Source organism: Oenanthe melanoleuca, chromosome 10 (genome assembly GCF_029582105.1).
Source record: "Oenanthe melanoleuca isolate GR-GAL-2019-014 chromosome 10, OMel1.0, whole genome shotgun sequence".
Lineage (NCBI taxonomy): Eukaryota > Metazoa > Chordata > Aves > Passeriformes > Muscicapidae > Oenanthe > Oenanthe melanoleuca.
The window spans coordinates 1,132,379-1,151,649 of record NC_079344.1 but is presented as its reverse complement, the minus strand read 5'-3'; the positions used below and the strand labels follow the sequence as shown (position 1 = coordinate 1,151,649).

Below are 19,271 nucleotides of genomic sequence, written 5' to 3'. Positions count from 1 at the left end.
GGCAGCGCTGGCTGCGCTCCCGGTTTAGCTGCGGCCCCGCTCCCCGCACCGTTTCCCGTCCGTTCCCTGCTCCCCGCACCGCTTAGCTCTGGTCTTAGCTCCCGGTTTATCTCCGCTCCCCGTTCCATTCCCCGCTCCCGGCCCCGCTCCGTTCCCTGCTCCATTCCCCGTTCCCCGCTCCCGGCCCCGCTCCGTTCCCTGCTCCCCGCTGCTTTTCCCGTTTCCACTGAGAGGAATGTTACATTTGTCTTTACAAATAAATTGTAAATCTGTTGGTAGATAAAGTTAGCGCCTAGAGATAAAAGAAACAATGGGAGGGATTGCACTGATTGGTGAATGGAAAAAGAGATTTGCCTTTACAAACAAACTGTAGGTTTGCTGGTAAATGAAACTGGGTAACAGAAGATGAAAGAAGCAACAGGGGGGAAAACTATGAATTCTACAAGAATTAAAAATTAAAAGGGAGGGTTATACATTAGAGGGGAATGTCAGGTGTCAGGCGTTCCGGGAAGTCTGTGCCTCTCGAGTACCTCAGCAATGGGGAAAGAGAGAGGGAAAAGCGGCCGGGAAATTAGGATAAAAAGGGAGGCTGCGTCCTCCAAAAATTCGAGAGATCCCAGGGGAATGCCCCATGGCCTCTCCCTTTATTCGAATAAAGCAAAAAGGACTCCTCTGTCTCCTTTTTGGACATAAACCTCTGGTGTTTGTGAATTAATTTTCCTTACACCATTTCCCTGGATCACGGCACGTGTGGGGCCTCTCTGAGCTGGGAGATGGGGATGTCCCGCTCTGTTTGTTCCCAGGTCTCGGTTTTGGCTGGATAAATCCATCGGGATGGGATCAGGCGGGGAGGGACTCACAGCCCTCGGGGGTAAATTCGCACTCTCTGGGGTTTGGAGTTTTGGGGCTAAATCCAGAGGTGCGTCCTGCCACGGGCAGGGATTGTCCCAGGATTATCCCAGGTTTTTCCAACCTGGCATTGGCATCCAGGGATGTGGCAGCCACAGCCAGGGCCTCACCACCCTCACAGGGAAGGAAACTGGAGGCACCAAAACCCTCCTGGAGGACTTGGTTTGGGCATGGAGGCTCCATCATCCCTGGGATGGGAGCTCCGTGTGTCCCACCCTGTCCCCATTCCCTTGGATGTGCAGGTGTGACACGGAATGGCAAGAGGACAATCCCTGGGAATCGTGGCACAGCCTTCCGCTGAGGAATTCTGGAATTCTGAAGCTGAGGGAGCTCCCAGAAGCAGCAGAAGGGAGATTTTCATCCCTGTCAAGGAGCAGGGAACCCTCCCCACGCCATCTCTGTTCCCTCAGCAGGACACCTGGAAAAATATCCTGAAAAGTGGAGGAGATCATCGAGATAACTGAGCCACTTAATCCAACCAGGACCCTGCTTGTCACCCTGTGCCTGACACGGGGACGTGGCTCTGAACAGGGCTGGCCATGGCCTGTCCCCTGGTGTCCCCTGGTGTCCCCTGGTGTCCCCTGGGCTCTCCAGGCTCCGGCTGCTGCTCCATGAATAATGCACATCCTGCAGGGAGCCGCGGCTCCGGTGGCAGAACTCCGAATTCATAATTAATGGGGCTGAGACCGGATCCCCCACAGGACAATGGTGTGGCAGACGGGGCCTGGGGTGGTGTCACCTTACTGCTGGTGGCTCGTGTCACCAGGGTCGAGGTGGCAGGTGTGTGACAAGGCTGGTGACAATGTCCCCAAAACCAGGGGTGAAGGTCCTGCGTGTGCTGGGGTGGGTGGGGCATGGCTGAGGTGATGGGAGCTGCTGGTTCTGGCTTAAAAAACCCCAAATTGAGCCAAATCCAGCCCAGCTGAACCCAACTGAGGTTGGTCCAGACTAACCCAACCCAACCAACCCATCTCAACTAAACCCAGCCCAGCCAGCTCAGCCTGACCCAGTCCAGCTGAACCCAGCCCAGCCCAATCCAACAAATTCCAACCCAACCCAGTCCAGTCCAACCAACCCAACCCAACCCAGTTTAACCCAGTCTAACCAACCCAGTCTAACCAACACAACCCAGTTCAACCCAACCCAACCCAACCCAACCCAACCCAACCCAACCCAACCCAACCCAGTCTAACCAACACAACTCAGTTCAACCCAATCCAACCCAACCCAACCCAACCCAGTCTAACCAACACAACTCAGTTCAACCCAACCCAGTTCAACCCAATCCAATCCAACCCAGTTAAACCCAACCCAACCCAACCAACCCAACCCAACCCAGTTTAACCCAGTCTAACCAACCCAGTCTAACCAACACAACCCAGTTCAACCCAACCCAACCCAACCCAACCCAACCCAACCCAACCCAACCCAACCCAGTCTAACCAACACAACTCAGTTCAACCCAACCCAGTTCAACCCAATCCAATCCAACCCAGTTAAACCCAACCCAACCCAACCCAACCCAACCCAATCTCACTCTCCACAACTCCCCAACAAGAGGGAACAGCCAGGGAGGGTCGGGCTCTGCTCCCAGGGAACAAGAGCCAGGATTAAGAGACATTTTCTTAAACTGCACCAGCTGAGGTTTAGGTTGGATTTAGGTTGGAATCAGGAGGAATTTCTCCGTGGAAAGGGTGGTCAGGCCTTGGCAGGGGCTGCCCAGGGAGGTTTGGAGTGCCCAAGGAAGGGCTGGATGTGGTGCTGGGGACAATCTGGGGACCAGGGACTCAATGACCTCGGAGCTCTTTCCCAGCCTCAGTGATCATGCAGTGGAAATGAGGATTGAAAGCTGAGCTGGTGACACGTGTGGCCTAGCAGGTGTTACTGCATTTTATTGCTTGGGGATGTCAGGAAAATTAATCCACAAACACCAGAGGTTTATGTCCAAAAAAGAGACAGAGATGTGCTGTAACTTTATTTGAATAAAGGGAGAGGGCATGGCTGAAAGCTGAGGTGGTGACAGTGCAGCCCCAGAACCAAGGACACCGTTGCAGCTTCAGCCCCAAAAAGTGCAAAGAGCAGCGAATGGAGGAGAGAATCTGGGAGGCTGGGACTGCAGAACCTGGAGCTGGAATTGGACAGTGAACCCCAATGTGGAAATGAACCAAAACTTATAAAAGTGGGAAAACTCGTGACTCGATCTTGGGTGGAACTACGGCCAGGCACTTGTACTACCCAAGGTTTATCCTGTGAAGATCTCTTAATAAATTCCTGCTTTATTGCTTTAACTCTGTCCAGCCTCTCTCCTAGGCAGTCTTTCAAACCTCGATCTCTACGCTCTGGAGCGCTTTTCCAGCCTCATTTTTTGGAATTGTGGAATGGCCAAGCTCGGCCTGCAGGCTCTGGGGGCAGTTCAGGATCCTGGAATGGCCTGGTTTGCTATGCACACTCTGGAGCGCTTTTCCAACCTCGTTTTTGGGGGCTGTGGAATGGCCAAGCTCGGCCTGCAGGCTCCAGGGGCTGTTTGGGCTGTTTAGTTCCCAGAATAGCTGAGCTCGGCCTGCACTCTCTGAGGGCTGTTGATATCATGGAGTAACCCAGCCCGGCTCGGCCTGCACTCTCTGAGGGCTGTTTATATCATGGAATAACCCGGCCTGGCTCGGCCTGCACTCTCTGAGGGCTGTTTACATCCTGGAATGGCCCAGCCCAGCTTGGCCTGCACTAGCTGAGGGTTGTTTATATCCCAGAACAGCCCGGCCTGCACACTATGGGGATTGTTTATATCACAGAATAACCCGGTTGGGCCTGCACGCTCTGAGGGCTGTTTACATTCCAGAATGGCCCAGCCCAGCTTGGCCTGTACTATCTGAGGGTTGTTTACACCCCGGAACGGCAGAGCTCGGCCTGCACTATCTGAGGGTTGTTTATATCCCGGAATAACCCGGCTCAGCCTGCACACGGTGGAGATTGTTTATATTCCAGAACGGCCCGGCCTGCGCACTATGGAGATTGTTTACATCCCGGAATAACCCGGTTGGGCCTGCACTCTCTGAGGGCTGTTCGGGCTGTTCACACCCCGGAACGGCAGAGTTTGGCCTGCACTATCTGAGGGCTGTTCACACCCGGAACGGCCCCGCTCGGCCTGCGCACTATGGAGATTGTTTACATCCCGGAATAACCCGGTTGGGCCTGCACTATCTGAGGGCTGTTCACACCCGGAACGGCCCCGCTCGGCCTGCGCACTATGGAGATTGTTCACACCCGGAACGGCCCGGCTCGGCCTGCACTCTCTGAGGGCTGTTCACACCCGGAACGGCAGAGCTCGGCCTGCACTCTCTGAGGGCTGTTCACACCCGGAACGGCCCCGCTCGGCCTGCACTCTCTGAGGGCTGTTCACACCCGGAACGGCCCCGCTCGGCCTGCGCACTATGGAGATTGTTCACACCCGGAACGGCCCGGCTCGGCCTGCACTCTCTGAGGGCTGTTCACACCCGGAACGGCAGAGCTCGGCCTGCACTCTCTGAGGGCTGTTCACACCCGGAACAGCCCTGCTCGGCCTGCGCACTATGGAGATTGTTTACATCCCGGAATAACCCGGTTGGGCCTGCACTCTCTGAGGGCTGTTCGGGCTGTTCACACCCCGGAACGGCAGAGTTTGGCCTGCACTCTCTGAGGGCTGTTCACACCCCGGAACGGCAGAGCTCGGCCTGCACTATCTGAGGGCTGTTCACACCCGGAACGGCCCCGCTCGGCCTGCGCACTATGGAGATTGTTTACATCCCGGAATAACCCGGTTGGGCCTGCACTCTCTGAGGGCTGTTCACACCCGGAACGGCCCGGCTCGGCCTGCACTCTCTGAGGGCTGTTCGCACCCGGAACGGCCCCGCTCGGCCCCCGTTCCCGGCCGGCCCCGGCGCGGCGGGCGCTGCCGGGCGGTTCCGGGGCGGAGCGCGGCGGTGCCGGCCGGGCCCGCGCTGCGGGCGGGGGGAGCCGCGCCTTGGCTGCCGGGCGGGCGGCTGCGCTCCCTCCGGCACCGGAGCCGTGGGGCGGCGAGCCCCGGGGCGGCCGCATGTTTGCTCCAGGACGGAGCGGGCCGGGGCAGAGGCGGGCCGGCCCGAGCGGGGCCGTTGCGGGCGGCGGGGCCGCGCGGAGGCGGAGGCGGCCATGGAGGGGCTGGCGGGGTACGTGTACAAGGCGGCCAGCGAGGGCCGCGTGCTCACCTTGGCCGCGCTGCTGCTGAACCGCTCCGAGAGCGACATCAAGTACCTGCTGGGCTACGTGAGCCAGCACGGCGGGCAGCGCTCCACGCCGCTCATCATCGCCGCCCGCAACGGGCACGCCAAGGTGGTGCGGCTGCTGCTCGAGCATTACCGCGTCCACACGCAGCAGACCGGCACCGTCCGCTTCGACGGGTACGTGCGGCCCGGCCTCCGCTCCTGCCGGGGTTTCGCTGGGGTTTCTGCTGCCCGCAGTGCTCCGTGACCTTGGAACAAAAGTCTGGGTGTTTAGCGAAATTTAGATTGGTTTGTTTTGTATAGACCCCCCGGTTCCAGCCAGCTTGGGTTGCAGCTAGGATGGTTTTCCTTGTAGCGGTCGATAATTGTTATTGTTTTGTTGTAATTCTGCAAGGTAAGCGGTGGTGGTCAGAGGAACTTCCAAACTTCCGCGGGACAGCTCTTGGGACAATTGGTCGTGTAACCATCTGGTCTTGGCGGATAAAAAACAGAAGTGGGAATTCTGATCTTTAGCAGATAGTTTGTGATTGATCACTCAAAGGCAGGAAATCTGATTCTGCAAAAAAACCTTTCAGACTATGGAAACCCCTTTTTTTCTTTTGCAAACTGGTATATGCAATACTGATAACAGAGGGATTTAAACAGAGTGGGTTTAATCATATATCTCCCTTTTTCTAGGTCTGTGTTCTTTTCTTAAGTACTCTGGTTTATACAAACTCCAAAACTTCTATGATTAACACAAGTAATTTGTCAATTATCACAGCCTGCTGGCCCTTGTGGGGCCCTTGCTGCTCTGGGTTCTGTGACTTCATGGTGCTTGTGGGTTCCTTTGAACTCGGGCTCTTGGTGGTGCTTGTGGGGCCCTTCCAGGGCTGGGTTCTGTCCCTTGGTGGTGCTTGTGGGTTCTTTTTAGCTCAAACTATTCTATGACCTGGTGGTCCTTGTGCTCCCAGCTCAGATTATTCCCTGTCTTGGTAGTTTTTGTGGGCAGTTCCAGCTCTGTGTTCTGTTCAGGTTATTCCTGTGGTCCCAGCTTTTTTTATTCCATGGCCTGATGGATCTTGTGGGTCTCCTCCAGCTCAGGATTCTGTGATTTGGTGGTGCTTGTGGGTTCTTTCCAGCTCAGAATATTCCCTGACTTGATGGACCCTCGTGGGGCTCTTCCAGCTCAGGATTCTGCCACTTGATGTCCTTGTGGACCCGTTCCACCCCAGGCTGTTCTGTGATTTTGTGTTTCTGTGATTCTGTGCCTTACTGACCCCTGTGGGCCTCTTGCAGCTGTCATTTCATGGCCCTTGAGAGCCCTTTCCAACCCAAGTTATTCTGTGACTTGGTGGTGCTTGTGTGTCCCTTCCAGCTCAGCATTCTGTCCCTTGATGGCCCTTGTGGGTCCTTTCCAGCCCAGATTATTCTGTGATTTGATGGCCCCTGTGGGTCCCTTCCAGCCCAGATTATTCTGGGATTTGATGGCCCCTGTGGATTTCTTCCAGCCCAGATTATTCTGGGATTTGATGGCCCCTGTGGATTTCTTCCAGCCCAGATTATTCTGGGATTTGATGGCCCCTGTGGATTTCTTTCAGACCAGATTATTCTGTAATTTTATGGCCCCTGTGGGTCCCTTCCAGCCCAGATTATTCTGTAATTTTATGGCCCCTGTGGGTCCCTTCCAGCCCAGATTATTCTGGGATTTGGTGGTTCCTGTGGGTCCCTTCCAAGGCTATTCTGTGATCACTTCCCTGCCCTCTGTGGGCCTCAGCAGAGCTTCCAGGAGGATCTGTTCTCTGCTTTCCCCAGCTTGGCAGTGCCCAGGGCCTTCCTTTCTGCTATTTTTAGAAATAAATTCATTACATCCCCACCTAAACATCATGTGGGTGTTGGAGACCACAACTCAGTGATTTTCTGCTAAAAATTCCTGTATTTTTAATTTTTAATTTATTATTTATTTGGGAATTCCCTATGTGAAGCTGTGGACAGGATAATATTCCCATCCCAGAACTTCTTTTGTGCCAGAGTGGCCTCTCTGGGACATTTTTCCTGCTGCAGGTGGCAGTGCCATCAGGAAGGATTCTGACACTGTTCAGTTTTCCCTTCCCTGCATGGTTTGATTTTTATTCCTTCCTTTTCCAGCTGAGTTTTTTTTTTGTTTGTTTGGGTTTTTTTTTGTTGTTGTTGTTGTTTTGTTTTTTTTTTGTTTGGTTTTTTTTTTTTTTTTTCCCAATCAGAAACAGGTTGAGAATGAGAGGCAGCACATGCTGGATTTTTGCCTGGCTGGGCTGGGGATGTGTTTTCCAGAGGCTGTGCCTGGCACAGATTGAAGGAGGAGTTGTCTGAGGCACAATGGATGCAGAGAGAGGAGCAGAGCCCACGTCATCCCCAGGGATTGTTGTGACTCAGAGAAGGTGGTTCAGGAGCTCCTCTCCTTTGGGTTTTCCCCTTGGAACCTCCAAACACCAACAAATCACAAAAAATGGTGCTCATAAAAAATCCACCCCCATCCTGCCTCGCTACAGAAATATTTTAATGGGATAATTTACAAAATCAGGAACTTCTCACTGGGAATTCTCTCTTGAGATCTTAAAGAGCCTCTGGAGGTGTTGGATTTACAAACAGTTGCTGTGGACCTACAAGGGCTTCACCAAATGATTAAAAATCAATGTGAAAGTGAAATTTAAGCTGATCTTAGGATATTTAAATTTTGGGGAATGTGGCTGTTTGGAAATATTTGTGCTTCCTGTGTGTTTGGGATGTCCCTTGAAGGGTGTGTGCATCCTGCCTGTTTCTTCATTTAAATCCTTCAAAAACCAGGGAGTGGGAAAGACAAATCCTTTCTTTTATGTGGTTAAGGGAATGAAAACAGATTAAAAAGAAGGATCTGTCCCCTCATTTCCCCGTTATCTGCAGGGGCAGCATGTGACACAGATCTGTGGAGCAGCCCAGCTCAGAACTTCTGCTTTTTTTAGATTTTATGTTCTTCCTGAGGTTCCATTTGTGCCACCAGGGCTGGCTCAGGGCACGGGATCTTGAATAGGGAAGTGCTGGCAGATCTGCAGCTCAGGGAAGTGAGCAGGAATTTTGAGGCCAGTTTTGCTGCTGGTGTCTAAATCTGGGTTTTTTTTTGTGCCAGAATATCCACTTTAAAGTTTTTCTTGGTCTTTAATGTGTCGTTTAATGGCACTGAACGGATAATTTTAGAACTCTTTTTCCCAGTTCTCTCTGATCTGAGGCTGGGGTTTGTGAGTGGGATGTTCAAGGTGCCCAAACCCCTTTGGCCACTTTGGAGCTCCGTGTGCTCCGTCAGCCGTGACGATCCCAGCGAGTTCCTAGAAATCCAGGGACGGGCTGGCTGTGTGAAATCCCCATTGATGGCTGGGTGCGGGGTTCTTTTGGAAGAGCATCCACCTAACTCCCTGTCCCTCCCGTTGCCAGCTTTGTCATCGACGGCGCCACCGCGCTGTGGTGCGCGGCCGGCGCCGGCCACTTCGAGGTGGTCAAGCTGCTGGTGAGCCACGGCGCCAACGTCAACCACACCACGGTGACCAACTCGACGCCGCTGCGGGCGGCCTGCTTCGACGGGCGGCTGGACATCGTCAAGTACCTGGTGGAGAACAACGCCAACATCAGCATCGCCAACAAGTACGACAACACCTGCCTGATGATCGCGGCCTACAAGGGCCACACGGACGTGGTGCGGTACCTGCTGGAGCAGCGCGCCGACCCCAACGCCAAGGCGCACTGCGGGGCCACCGCCCTGCACTTCGCTGCCGAGGCCGGGCACCTGGAGATCGTCAGGGAGCTGGTCAAGTGGAAGGCGGCCATGATGGTCAACGGGCACGGCATGACGCCGCTCAAAGTGGCCGCCGAGAGCTGCAAGGCCGATGTGGTGGAGCTGCTGCTGGCCCACGCCGACTGCGACAGGAGGAGCAGGATCGAAGCTCTGGAGCTGCTGGGGGCCTCGTTTGCCAACGACAGGGAGAACTATGACATTTTGAAGACTTACCACTATTTATATTTAGCCATGCTGGAGAGGTACCGCGACAGCGAGAATGTCATCGAGAAGGAGGTGCTTCCCCAGATCGAGGCGTACGGGAACAGGTCGGAGTGCAGGACCCCTCAGGAATTAGAGTCCATCAGGCAGGACAGAGATGCCCTTCACATGGAAGGCCTCATAGTGCGGGAGAGGATCCTGGGCTCGGACAATATCGACGTCTCCCACCCCATCATTTACCGGGGCGCCGTCTACGCCGACAACATGGAGTTCGAGCAGTGCATCAAGCTCTGGCTGCACGCCCTGCACCTGCGGCAGAAAGGCAACAGGAACACCCACAAGGACCTGCTGAGGTTCGCTCAGGTCTTCTCGCAGATGATCCACCTGAACGAGCCCGTGAAGGCCAAGGACATCGAGAGCGTCCTGCGCTGCAGCGTGCTGGAGATCGAGCAGGGCATGGCGCGCATCAAAACCACGCCGGACGCCGACGTCCACACGGCCGTGGACAACTACGAGTGCAACATCTTCACCTTCCTCTACCTGGTGTGCATCTCCACCAAGACGCAGTGCAGCGAGGAGGACCAGTCCCGCATCAACAAGCAGATCTACAACCTGATCCACCTGGACCCGCGCACGCGCGACGGCTCCAGCCTGCTGCACCACGCCGTCAACTCTGGCACGCCCGTCGACGACTTCCACACCAACGACGTGTGCAGCTTCCCCAACGCCCTGGTCACCAAGCTGCTGCTGGACTGCGGCGCCGACGTCAACGCCGTGGACAACGAGGGGAACAGCCCCCTGCACATCATCGTGCAGTACCACCGGCCCATCAGCGACTTCTTGACGTTGCACTCCATCATCATCAGCCTGGTGGAGGCCGGCGCCCACACGGACATGACCAACAAGCAGAAGAAAACCCCTCTGGATAAAAGCACCACCGGGGTGTCCGAAATCCTCCTTAAAACTCAAATGAAGCTGAGTCTCAAGTGCCTGGCTGCCCGCGCCGTGCGGATCTACAACATCGGCTACCAAAACCAGATCCCCAGAACTCTGGAGGAGTTTGTCCAGTTCCACTAGGCCGTGTCCAACCTTTTGTGGTGGTGCTATCCCGGGACAACACCAGACAGCAAAATACACCCGTGTCCATGAAGTTGTTTTTCTCCATTCCTTTGGTTTTGGGCTCTTCTGGATTCCGTCTGCGGCCCCAGTTCTCGGGTGGAGATGGTGGAGGGCGGGGGCAGGAAAAGCCACATTGTCCCGTAGTCGAATCTGATGTTTGAGATTTTGGTCCTTTTATCTTTTTTTTTTTTTTTTTTTTTTTTTTTTTAATTAAAAGAATCCCTTCCTTAGCTCTTGGTTTTCTAAACACCACGAAAAGAATCCCCCAGGGTAACTCCCGTCGAACGTTTCGTGTCCGACACGATTCGCAAAATCGGAGTTTCAAACTCCTGGCAGTGAGGTGGGAAAAGAAAAAATTGGGAATTCTGTGGTAGTTGTGTTGAAAGGGGAGTGTCCACCCCCAGAGCAGTGCGTTGCTCTCGTACCTCACCGTGCTTCTATGCCTGTCAGCTCGTGCTGAAGATGTTGGTAACGTTTTAAAAGTCGCGTTTTTTACATCAAAATTCCCTTTTGAGCAGCAGTTATCAACAGCTACAGACCTGAGGGGTGCTCTGTTAGGAAGTGCAGGTGGAAAATTCAGCCCTGAGGGGGCTGTATTCCATCACTGACACTGCTCCAGTAAGTATTGGATAACCTATGGACAAAAAAAAAAACTTCAAGAATAATCAGAATCATCGTTTCTTTTTCCGTAGCGCCGTCGCTCCTATCCAAACATCATGCATGGATCCCTAGAAACTGGGTAGGGAAATTTGTGTTTGTGTGTGTCCCAACATTTCAAACTGCTTTTAACTTGGGGTTTTTTGTTTTTTTTTTCCTGTTGTTTCGACGCTCAACACGCACCTTTATTTTTATTTTTATTTTTATTTTTATTTTTATTTTTATTTTTATTTTTATTTTTATTTTTTTTTCTGACTCAAAGTCTGTCCAGCTGCACTCTTGGATTCCAGATGCTGTATCTTCCTCACGGAGCCGTCTGCCGCCAAAGAGAGTCTTCCTTGAACCTGGCTTTTCCAAGAAGAGTTGGAGTCTGTGCCTCCCTGAACGGGACTCGAGGATTTTTCATGGTTTTTACTCCTTTCAATAGGGAAAAAGAAAAAAAATCTCTTCGTAAAACTGATTTTTACAAATAAAAAAAAATAAAAAAAAATTTTTCTCTTCTCATCAACCTCTCCGCTGACGAGCGAGTGATTGTACGGGAACGTTGTGGCTGGAGAACTTTTTGGGGAGAAGTGGCAGATGCTCCCACAGGAAAATGTCACTTGTTGGGGACAAGGCTCCTGAACCCTCTGTTCCTTTCCCACGCAGCTTTTTAACCGTCAGGATGAACGAATGTTCCGTGGGTTTTCGTTTTTCTTTTTTTTTTTTAAAACAAAAACAATCCAGGTAGAACTTTCAGGCGAGATTTGGGGCACACGTTTCTATTTGTATGACAAAGAAATAAACATTGAATGTGGAATTACCTTGGAATTCCTGTTTTTTTTTTTTTTTGGTTTTGTTTTATTTTTTTTATCCAGGGGTTTTTGTCTTTTGAGGGAAAAGCTTTAGGGTCTGGTTTAGGTTCTCCAGAGAAGCTGTGGCTGCCACATCCCTGGGATTGTCCAGGTTGGATCAGTCTGGGATAGTGGAAGGTGTAATTTATTTTTAACTCAATAATTAATAATCCATGGCCTGCAATGCTTTTTTTTCTATCTAATTACAAAATATTACCCAAACTCCTGGAGAAGAAAGAAAAAAAAATCTGCCCTAAAACGTCCATCTTGCTTTTTATATACTAATATAAATTATATAAATAATATATAATTATATAATATATAATATATAATATATAATATATAATATATAATATATAATATATATATAATATATATTATATAGTATATAATATATAGTATATAGCATATAGTATATAGTATATAGTATATAGTATATAGTATATAATATATACATTCTATATGTTAGATAATATATAATTAATATATAATATATATTATATATATTTTACATATGATAAATATAGATATATAATATATTTTTTATATCTATATGTATAATATATTTTATATTATACATAATATATTATATGATTTTACAATACAAAAATTAATAATATAGAATATATATAAATATGAAAATATAAAAGTATATTAATACCAAATATATTAATGTATTAATATAAATACAACATATATTAATATATCAATATATTAGAATAAATACATTATTATATAATGCATGCCAATGTACTTATATAAATCTATGTATAAATACATTTTAATTTTATTTATAGAAAACTTAAAAAATTTATATTTATATGTAGATTATATATAGATATAGTAATAAAAATATATTTTTATTTATGTATTTTTGTATATCCACATATATTTTATGTACACGCATATATTATATATATAAAAATATCTTTTATATATATACATACACTTTGTATTATATATGCACACACACATATATATAGAAAAATTAAAAAATAATAATAAAAAAAAGTAAATGTATATACATATATAGTGTAGATATATGTATATCCATAGATATAAACCCACGAATATATATATAAAATATTAATGTGTGTGCACATGTATTTCATGTAAAAATAAATATATTGACACAAATACAAATTATATGAATAAATATAAAGATAAGTATACATATACAAAATATACATTTATACATTGATATAAGTAAAATATATATATATTTTATATATAATATTAATAAGATATATAATATAGATTACAAATATATATTATACACATATACACACACTATAACATATCTATAATGCAAAAAATATAAATATAAGATTTAAGTGTACAAAAACATTAAATATATTTATATATTTATATATTACATTTTATATATAGAAATATTATATATATAAAATGTATCCATTTTTATGAATTAGATATTGATATTCAGTGTCTATATATAATCAGATATTGATAGTTTATTTATATTTATAATTTTATTTAAAGTTTTCATTTTTATTTTTTTGAAAGAATCCTGAAGGAATCCCAGGATTTGGGCTCTCCAGGGTATCCCTGCACCCCAGCCAGACCCCTGAGCTCCCAATCCATCCAAGAACTGGGAAATGCAGAATTCCCACTCCAGCTGAGCCTGGAAAATGTGATTTGGGATTTTAAAAAATCCCATTTTATACCAAGTTTGGGTCTCCCAACAGCTTCACTCGACAGCTCATCCCTCCCAAATATCCTGGGAAAACATCATATCCCACGGGAATAACTGGAATAATAACAGCAGGATTATTTTTATATTTATATTCTTCTATCCTGATAATTCCAGGATCCATCCTCCCCCCCAATCCCAGAGGGATGGGAGCAACCTCCCTCATATCCACGAAAAAAGGGAACACACACCAGGAATTTTTAAAATATTGTATTTTTAATCCTTAAAAAATACCAGGAATATTTCCCGAACCTCCTCCCGCATCCAGAAAAATCCTCTTCCCTCTTCTCCATAAAATTAATATTAGCATAAATAATTCTGCTATGCCAAGGGCACATTCCCGCCCCTAAAATTCCATGATTTTTCCATGGCACCAGCTATGTACAGGTATGATACAGGTGGGCTCCCCAAACTGCTCTGCTGCCACAAAACTCATCAAACTGCTTTTTAAACTCATTTTTAAAATCGATTTTTAAAATTAAAAAAAAAACATTTTAAATTTAAAAAAAAATTCAAATTTTTAAAAATCCGTCCTGATTTTTTTTTTTTTTTTTTTTGGCAGGATTTTTTGATTTTTTGTTTTTCCCCTCTCCTTCCTATTTTTTTTTTTTTTTTTAGAAGAATTATGTACAGCTGGAGATTTGGCATTTAAGGTGCTTGAAATCACAAGAATTTCATTCAGTGCATTCAGACTAATTAACGCCTCCACTTAATTACTCCTCTTAACGAAGGCAGTTTGAGAGCCGTGGCCAGCAGAGCCCGGGATTTGCCACAGCTCCACCACGGGAAGGAGCAATCCATGTTTTATTTATTTTATTATTTTTTTTTTTAATTTGGGATATTATTATTAATTATTATTATTAATTATTTTAAGGAGTTTTCCAGCCCCGCATCAGGGACCCCTCACGTTGGTGTCCCCTCGTCCCCACCTTGGTGAAATCCCGGTGGGAAGCACCTCCCAGGAGAATTTTTGGGAATTTTCAGTTGGTTTCAGGGGTTTTTTTTATGAAATCCCACTTGGAAGCTCATCCGAGGTTTTTTTTTTTTTTGGGATTTTTTGGTGTTTTTAATGGAATTTTCTGTTGCTTTGAGGGGATTTTTATTGAATCCCAGTTGGAACCTCCTCCAAGGAGACTTTTTTGGGAATTTTTGGTTGGTTTGAGGTGTTTTTTATTGAATCCCAGTTGGAACCTCCTCCAAGGAGACTTTTTTGGGAATTTTCGGTTGGTTTGACGTGTTTTTATGGAATCCCAGTAAGAAGCTTCTCCAAGGAGAATTTTTGGGAATTTTTAGGTAGTTTGAGGTGTTTTTTTATTGAATCCCAGTTCGAATCTCCTCCAAGGAGACTTTTTGGGAAATTTCCTGTAGGTTTGAGGGTTTTTTTTAATGAAATCCCACTTAGAAGCTCATCCAAGGAGATTTTTTGGGAATTTTCGGTTGGTTTGACGTGTTTTCTATGGAATTCCAGTAGGAAGCTTCTCCAATGAGAATTTTTTGCGAATTTTTGGTTTCAGGATTTTTTTATGAAATCCCACTTGGAAGCTTGTCCAAGGAGATTTTTTGGGGAAAATTTTGGTTGGTTTGAGGTGTTTTTAATGGAAATTTTAGTTGGCTTGACGTGTTTTTTATGGAAGCTTCTCCAGTGAGATTTTTCGGGAATTTTTGGTTTGCTTGAGGAGTTTTTTTTTTATGAAATTCCAGTTAGACGCTCCTCTGGGTAGATTTTTTGGGAATTCTCAGTTGGTTTGAGGGTTTTTTTAATGAAATCCCAGTTGGAACCTCCTCTGGGTAGATTTTTTGGGAATTCTCAGTTGGTTTGAGGGGTTTTTTTTACGGCTTTTAAGTGCTGTCCCACAAGGGCTGTTCTCTCATCCCGCTGCAAAGCCAAGCTCAGCCCCCAAATCCCTCGGGATCCCGGGAATTTCCAGAGCTGGGAAGGGGCTCCTGGCCCCAGCAGAGTCACTCCATCCCTTGGGAATTCTGCTCCTGCTCCGCCGCTCGCCGGCGCCTCCCCCTCTTGAAGAACCCGAGCTGTGGGGAGGGAAAAACAAAAAAAATCCCACTGTAATTCCAGATTTTATTGGGATATCAGCTAGAAGCTGGTCCTGGGTATGATTTATATGGAAAAGGGGATTTTGAGGATTCATTTTGGGGTGCTGGATTTAGATACAGAGGGTTTGCATGGGAATCTCCAAAAATCCCCCCAAAATGTTCAGCTCACCTTCCAGAGCGCCAGGACGAGCAGGGCCAGGAGCAGGAGGCCCCCAAAGGTGCTCCCAAGGATGATCCAGATGGGAATCTGTGATTCCTCGGGCTTGGAGATCTCAAATGTGACCTGGAGGAGAGAAAACGCTGCGGATTCCGGGCAGGAACGGCGGGAAAAGGGGATTTTTTTTGCTGCGCCAAGGATTTGGCCGGAATGCCGAGATTCCTCCAGACCTGGGTGCCTCCATCCGCAGGGATTTTCCCAGCGGGATGAGGGCAGGGTGTGGCAGGATCCCAGAACTCCCCATGGCAGGGCTCACCTGGCGGCTGGGATCCTCCTCCCGGAAAACGAAGGGGCTCCGGAAGCGCCGCTGGAGCGCGGCGATGGTGCTGAGCTTCAGTGCCTTGAACTTCAGCTGCTCCCAGAGGGCCAGGATGAGAATCCCACATGGACAAGGAGCCCCAATTCCCAACGGGATCCATCCCATTATCCCGTTATTCCCTTATCCCATCCCATCCCATGGATCCTATCCTATCCTATCCTATCCTATCCTATCCTATCCTATCCTATCCTATCCTATCCTATCCTATCCTATCCTATCCTATCCTATCCTATCCTATCCTATCCTATCCTATATCCTATCCTATATCCTATCCTATATACTATCCTATCCTATCCTATATCCTATCCCATCCCATCCTATCCTATATCCTATCCTATCCTCCCATAATGGGATCCATGGTATGGGATAATCTCATTATCCCATCCAATCCCATTATCCCATTACCCATTATCCCATCCCATCCCATGCCATTATCCCATCCCATTATCCCATTACCCATTATCCCATCCCATGGATCTTACCCCACAGATCCCATCCTATCCCATGGATCTGTCCCGTGGATCCCATCCCATGGATCTGTCCCATGGATCCCATCCCATCATTCCATTATCCCATCCCATCCCATTATCCCATCCCATCCCATCACATCCCATCCCATTATCCCATCCCATTATCCCGTCCCATCCCATTATCTCATCCCATCCCATCCCATCCCATCCCTAGGGATTGTTTTTGCATCCATGAGGATGCCAGGAGTGGGATGGAACGACAGCAAAAAGGCTGTAAATTAATTAAATTTGCATCAGCTAATTAATTATGGAATGTTATGGAATTAAATAATCCCCTATGTGCACAATCCAATAAGATAACAAAAAATGGGAACAAAAATTGCCCAGCACTCTCCTGGGCTTCCCGTGGAAAGGGAAAAATCCCACATTTTTTTGGGGGGCGAGGGTTCCTTTGGGGGATTTCTCCCGAAATCCATGTTTTCTGTGGAGCACTCACTGCCTTCAGAGACTTCATCCAGAGATTTCCCCGCAGGTGCAGGTTCAGCTCCTCGTTGGGCGCCAGTCTCACCTCGCAGTCGATGGAAACCACGTCGGAGTTGCTGTGGTTCTGCAGAGGGAAACGTGGGATCACGGCTGGGAGAGGAGGGAAAATCCCACTGGGATTCATCCCTGGCCCCACTGAGGGAGGGAGGATCCCCCGTGTCCCTCCTCATGTGTGGCCAAACCCCCACATTCTCTAAATTTTCCCCTCCTTTTTCACCCCAAATTTCCCAATTTTGCTGTTTTTTGTGCTTTTCTTTCCCTCCAAGTTTTCCCTTGGAAAAAAACGATCCTGATCTTTGCTGGAGAATCCCCTCACTCCCCATAAATCCTGAGTATTACAGGGATTTATTTACAGTGGCTAAGAGGAAAAATAAAAATAAAAACAACCAAAGGGCTCAAAAATCCCATAAAAATTCCAGCGTCCTCCCCTCCCATGTCCATGGGCCATCCGTATTCCAGGTTTTTTCATGTTTTGGGATATCCTGGAGCCAGGATCAGCCCCGGGGAGGTGAGTACCAGGTGTGGGGTGCGGGACAGGTCCTCCTCAGCCGGGGTTCTCCTGTAGTCAGTGCTGTTCCCCCAGATGTTGCAGGTGGTGTTTTCCTGTGGGAGAAGTCGATGGAATTCCGGGACAGACACAGGGATTGGGGCAGTCGCTTCCCTGTGCTCCCATCCCGATGGAATTGGGGGCCCCCAGCACCCACAGGATTTGCTGGAGCTGGGATTGGGTTTGGCTCGCTGTGGGATGTGGGATGGAGGGTGGAATCCCATCCTAAACTGGGACAGAATCCCATCCTAAACTGGGAAAAAATCCCATCCTAAACTGGGACAAAATCCCATCCTAAACTGGGACAGAATCCCATCCTAAACTGGGACAGAATCCCATCCTAAACTGGGACAGAATCCCATCCTAAACTGGGACAAAATCCCATCCTAAACTGGGACAAAATCCCATCCTAAACTGGGACAGAATCCTATCCTAAACCAGAATCCCATCCTAAACCACGCTGGAATCCCATCCTTAACTGGGACAGAATCCCATCCTAAACCAGAATCCCATCCTAAACCAGAATCCCATCCTAAACTGGGCTGGAATCCCATCCTAAACTGGGACAAAATCCCATCCTAAACTGGGATGGAGTCTTATCCTAAAGCAGGTTGGAATCTCATCATAAATTAGGACAGAATCCCATCCTAAACTGGGACAGAATCCCATCCTAAACTGGGATGTAATCCTATCCTAAATCAGAATCCCATCCTAAACCTAGCTGGAATCCCATCCTTAACTGGGACAGAATCCCATCCTTATTAGGTCTGGAATCCCATTCTAAACAGAGTGAGAATCCCATCCTAAACTGAGGCTGAATTCCATTCTAATCAGGGACTGATTCCCATCCTAAATTGGAGTGGAATCCCATCCTAAAGTGAGAAAGAATCTCATCCTAAACTGGGACAGAATCCCATCCTAAACCAGAATCCCATCCTAAACCGGGCTGGAATCCCATCCCAAACCAGAATCCCACCCCAAACCAGAATCCCATCCTAAACTGGGACAGAATCCCATCCCAAACCAGAATCCCACCCCAAACCAGAATCCCATCCCAAACCAGAATCCCATCCTAAACTGGGACAGAATCCCACCCCAAACCAGAATCCCATCCTAAACTGGGCTGGAATCCCATCCCAAACCAGAATCCCATCCTAAACTGGGACAGAATCCCATCCCAAACCAGAATCCCACCCCAAACCAGAATCCCATCCCAGTCCCGTCCTACCTGGTCCGCCCGGAATTCCGCGGGCAGCAGGAGCCGGTTTCCCGCCCGCGTGGCCACGGGCACGGTGATCTTTAGGGTCACCCCTTGCACCGGGAAGAATCCCAGGTTCTGCAGCTGCCGGGGGAGAGCACAGGGATGTGTCGGGATCGTGGGATGGGGATCCCAAATCCAGGAAAACTCCGGGGTCCGGTTCCCGCTCACCGTGAAGGTGCAGTGGAAGGGGGGCCCGACGGGGCTGGATCCATCCAGGGAATTGTTGGATCTGATCTCAAAATAGTCCAGGCTCGATGTCCTGTGGGACAAAGGGTGACAAAGGGGCCTTTAGGATTTCCTTCTTTCCCTATAGGAGTTTTCCCTTTTTTTTGTAGGATTTTCCCTTTTCTTTGCAGGATATTCCCCTTCTTTATAGGATTTTCCTTTTCTTTGTAGGACATTCCCCTTCTTTA

At 48.2% G+C, this 19,271-nt stretch overlaps 2 protein-coding genes across 2 annotated transcripts in view; one reads left to right on the top strand and one right to left on the bottom strand.

The window, feature by feature from the left end:
- Positions 1–4,847: 4,847 nt before the first annotated feature.
- Positions 4,848–11,708, top strand: FEM1B (fem-1 homolog B). The gene is made up of 2 exons (XM_056499815.1): positions 4,848–5,321; positions 8,571–11,708. Exons 1-2 carry the CDS (start codon positions 5,074–5,076, stop codon positions 10,204–10,206), a joined length of 1,884 nt encoding a protein of 627 aa, XP_056355790.1. The 5' UTR covers positions 4,848–5,073; the 3' UTR covers positions 10,207–11,708.
- Positions 11,709–14,545: 2,837 nt separating this feature from the next.
- The window catches only part of ITGA11 (integrin subunit alpha 11), a 41,292-nt gene continuing 36,566 nt past the window's right edge, over positions 14,546–19,271 (bottom strand). The window contains exons 24-30 of the mRNA XM_056500045.1: positions 19,027–19,117; positions 18,826–18,939; positions 17,567–17,653; positions 17,004–17,114; positions 15,975–16,070; positions 15,671–15,784; positions 14,546–15,480 (exon numbers count right to left, since the gene is read on the bottom strand). Of these exons, the coding sequence (XP_056356020.1) occupies positions 15,409–15,480; positions 15,671–15,784; positions 15,975–16,070; positions 17,004–17,114; positions 17,567–17,653; positions 18,826–18,939; positions 19,027–19,117 (685 nt within the window). The 3' untranslated portion in view covers positions 14,546–15,408. The remainder of the gene's footprint in view (positions 15,481–15,670; positions 15,785–15,974; positions 16,071–17,003; positions 17,115–17,566; positions 17,654–18,825; positions 18,940–19,026; positions 19,118–19,271) is intronic.

Excerpts from the sequence above, each read along its gene's own strand:
- FEM1B (XM_056499815.1), top strand. The coding sequence starts at position 5,074 with ATGGAGGGGCTGGCGGGGTACGTGTACAAGGCGGCCAGCGAGGGCCGC. Across the intron at positions 5,322-8,570 it reads GGCACCGTCCGCTTCGACGG|CTTTGTCATCGACGGCGCCA; the intron begins GTACGTGCGGCC and ends TCCCGTTGCCAG.